The 3,899-nt window shown below is 55.7% G+C and overlaps 1 protein-coding gene across 4 annotated transcripts in view; it reads left to right on the top strand.

Annotated features, from left to right (window-relative positions):
- The window catches only part of Arhgef10 (Rho guanine nucleotide exchange factor (GEF) 10), an 87,322-nt gene that overhangs the window by 26,565 nt on the left and 56,858 nt on the right, over nucleotides 1-3,899 (top strand). For all 4 annotated transcript variants that reach the window (XM_013515017.1, XM_013515012.1, XM_013515009.1 and 1 more), the window contains 2 exons: nucleotides 1,303-1,417; nucleotides 3,147-3,253. In XM_013515017.1, the coding sequence (XP_013370471.1) occupies nucleotides 1,303-1,417; nucleotides 3,147-3,253 (222 nt within the window). The remainder of the gene's footprint in view (nucleotides 1-1,302; nucleotides 1,418-3,146; nucleotides 3,254-3,899) is intronic.

Genomic DNA, 3,899 nt, shown 5'->3' with positions numbered 1-3,899 from the left:
GCAGGGCCGGAGCAGGGCCGGAGCAGGGCCGGAGCAGGGCCGGAGCAGGGCTGGAGCAGGGCTGGAGCAGGGCGCCTGGGCTCCTGGGACTCGGGCTGGGTCTCCGCCTGCTGCGGATGGGGACAGGGCTCTGTAGCCGTGAGAGCTCCGTCTACTCTGTGGCCCTCTGATTTTCGGGGCTCAGGCAGGCGCCTAGGGCTGGCAGCCCAGGTCTGAGGTCGGGAAGAAGCAGGCTTGGAGCAAGCTTGGAGCTGGCAGGCAGGATGTACGGCCCTCTGGGGCGGAAGTCGAAAGGGGTCATGTGAGGAGCACAGGTCAGTCGCGTGCGGGGGCGTGTGGGGTTGCACGCTGGAGGAGGCGGCAGGCAGTTGTGGCTTTGAAGTGTTTGACTTCAAAGTGGGAGAGAGTAGGCAGCGGTGGCCATGGAAGTGGGAGCTGGTGGGCCTGTGGGTGGGGTCTAGCTCGTCTCGGGGAGTGGGCCTGGGGGCCCTTGGGAATCAGGGCAGGCAGCACTGGAGGTTGGCGCAGGGACACTGTCTATCTCGCTATGGGCTGCTAGGGGCTCTCTAAAAGGAGCGTCCAGGGTCCCCGGCTGATACTCAGAGGTTCGGTTTCTGCAGAAGAGGCAATGAAGGCCAGCCCTGCCTTCCGAAGACCCAGGTGCTGCTGGCAGTCCTGATGGTCACAGCACTGGCTGGCCGAAGCCAAGGTCAGTGAGCTGGGGTTCAGCTGGGTGCTGTCCTTGGCTTGGGCCTCTGAGGAGTAGAGGCGCCTGCTGGGTCCTCAGATGGGCTGTCCACACGTGTGCTGCAGCCGCCCAGCTCCGTCTCCCTCCAGCTCCCACCCCTGGGCTGAACGGACCCCTGAGACAGCGGGTGACTCCTGCCTGTGCCGGGCCAGGTCAGGAAGGCCTTGGAGGATGCTGGACGCAGGTCTGTGCTGCTGCTCGCGCTGTGCAGCTCTGGGCCCCTTTGATGTCCCTGCCTGTTGAGAACTGCGGCTGCTGCAGAGCCCTGCCCCTGAGAGACTGCAGGGAAAATACTGCCTTTCACAGAGAGCAGGGAACTCCGAACTGTGTCAAGGAAGGGCTCTATTTTTAAATTTCGCTTTTTCCTTTTATTCGAAGACAAAATGAAAAGTAGCTAAAAGCCACACACACAATAACCAAGCTCTTCTACATCAAAAAGCCAGTGTCAGGTGACTTTTCATGCCCAGACTACTTGACAGTATTCTTTTAAAATAACAGGAGCAGCAAGGAGTTCCGGGGCCAGTGCCGCTCCTCAGGTGTCCGCTTTCTTACAGATGCAGAAGCTCATGAAGGCAGCCAAGGAGGGCACCAAGGATGGGCTGGAGCGGACCAAAGCCGCCGTGAAGAGGGGCCGCTCCTACATCAGAACCAAGTCCTTCATCTCCCAAGGTCCAGACGCGTTTGCCTGGATGGGGTCTCGTCCTGGGGCTGTGGCGGGAGGATTTGTAAGGGATACTCTCACACAAGGCGCAGGAATGAAGCGCGTCCCCAGGAAGTCAGCTCTCAGCTATGGCCTCTCAGCAGGGCCGGTACTAACTGCCTCATCCTGGGCCCATCCCAGCACCCCGAAGGTGCCAGAGCCCCAGACCTGCACAGTGGGCACGCTGGCAGTGTGTTTGTACTTGATCCAGTGCCAGAAAACTGTATGAGAGCGTTGGGGCCTCCCGAACCTCACCAGGGGATGGGACATGGCCTGTGTGTTCCTTAGGTACAGAGGGCTATGTCTGGGGCAGCGTGCTGGGCACCCCAGGGGTTCCTCGGAGCCTGTGGCATGCACCTGCCCCCGTACCTGCAGGATGCTCTCCTGGGTTTGTGAGCATTCATTCTTCTGCATCTAAGGCTGCTGCAGATCTCCTGGGCGCAGTGTATGCTGATGTATGTGTGGGTTTAGATGAAACTAGGTGGGTGTGGGGATACATGCCTGTCACTCCAGTGCACTGCAAGGCTGAGGGAGGAGGACCCCAAGTGTGAGCTTACACAGCCCGGGAAACTTGGCAACTTAGCAAGGCCTTGCCCCCAAATAGAAAATACAGAAGGACTGGGAATGCAGCCCAATGCCAAGGCCCTGGGTTAAGTCTCCAGTAACACACATACACACACACATGCAAGGAAGCACTGCACCCTTGCTGCTTCCACACTGAGTGGCCTAGGAATGCCCTCAGCCATTGGAACTAAACTGACCTGGCCCTTAGCACCCACCCTGAGGAGCGCTGTGTGAGGAGTTCTGTTCCTCTCCGGCTCGCATGGTCTCGGAATGAGCTGTCCCTGACCTTCCACCTCATCCCTGAGCTGGGAAACGAGGCTTGGATGTGCCCGGCTGCTGCCTAGTACCTACCAGTCTCCAGGGAGGGCCTGGGTACTGGCAGCTTGCAAAGCCAGCAACCAACATCTCTGGGGCAGGGTTCGGCATCTTCAGATGAGAAGAGTAAGGTTCCATGACCTGTAAAGACCTGTGTCCTTCTGCAGTCTTTAGCCAGCTCTCTGTGGCTGTTTGTGAACCCATGGCCTTCACACTGAGCTATAGCCACAGCCCTGATTTTTTAGTCTTTGATTTAGAGACAGGTTCTCCCTAAATCACCCAGGCTGGGCTTGAGTTTGTGATCCTCCTGCCTCAGTCTTCCAGAGTACTGAAAGTACAGGTGTGTGCCACTGTACCAAGCTGTATCTGGCTTTTAAAAACGGATTTAGTTTTCATTTAGAAGTCTTGATTTTTGGAAAACTTTTCTTTAGACTTCCAGGGAGAGGTGAGGACGGACAGTCGGGAGACTGACTGAGTCCCAGCTGTGTCTTCATGGTGTCAGCTGTCGCCCACCGTCCTTGGCTTCTGTCCAGATGCCACAGGGCAGGGAGGGTGACTCAGCACCACGCTGCTGTCTGGCACCCACCTGACACCTCTGCCTCTGGGTTAAGACTTCTGTGTTGAAGTTGTCAAATATTGGCACTATTTGCTGTGGGAAGGATATTTACTGGGTTTGTTAAAATTTCTATTAAAGTAAGCATGTAAAATGGAAATTCTACACAGAAGACTTGCCTGACAGCTTGTTGTACTGTGCTGTGCTGTGTAACGGTAGGGACACATTGGTTCAGTGTGACATTTGTGCGTCTCGGCCTGTTTAAGACCACAGGTCTGGTCTGGAGGAGGAGCAGAGCCTGTTCATAGACGTGGACTGCAAACACCCGGAGGCCGTGCTGACGCCAATGCCCGAGGGTCTGTCTCAGCAGCAGGTAGGACAGGCAGTAGCACCTGGTGCTCTGCCAGGGCAGCGGCTCCTGGCAAAGGTCTTGGCCGCCATGGCTAGTGGTGCCCACCATCCCACAGCCCTGCTCCCCTCCCCAGCACCCGAGGTCTGCTCCGTGGTGCAGGGCAACCGAAGGGCTCGGGGACCCTGGTCTTAGCTCTGAACTCAGTGCAGGGGGCCTCAAGCACTTCAGCTGTCACCCGAGTGTAGTTGTGAGAAGTGTGTGGAATGCATGTTCTTTCTGAGGGTCATTTTTACTAGCTCAAAATCGTTACAGAGATCTAGCGTATAGGACTGTATAAAGTGTGTGGACTCAGATTGAGGGTAAAATAGACTTTTACTAACTAATGAAGTTACTTAAGTATAATGCCTTCTTAAAATCTGACAAAAAGTAGCAAAGGGGAAAAGTCAGTGGTTTCCATTTGATTATCTTTGGGTAGAAGGAAGAGAAAATTTAAGAAATAAGAACAATATTGCAGAATCTGTGGGGCTTTACCGGAAGGGGTGAGCCTTTTTGAGGTTTTTGAGCTCTTTTCTTATGTGGTACCATGGTACGAATCAGGGAGCTTGAGGAAGGAGTGGCAGGATGGAAGGATAGAAGGACGTGAGAGGTGGAAGGGTGGATGGATGAG

This window comes from Chinchilla lanigera, unplaced genomic scaffold, assembly GCF_000276665.1.
Source record: "Chinchilla lanigera isolate Chin_1 unplaced genomic scaffold, ChiLan1.0 scaffold00002, whole genome shotgun sequence".
NCBI classification, from domain to species: domain Eukaryota; kingdom Metazoa; phylum Chordata; class Mammalia; order Rodentia; family Chinchillidae; genus Chinchilla; species Chinchilla lanigera.
This window is presented reverse-complemented; position numbering and strand designations above follow the sequence as displayed.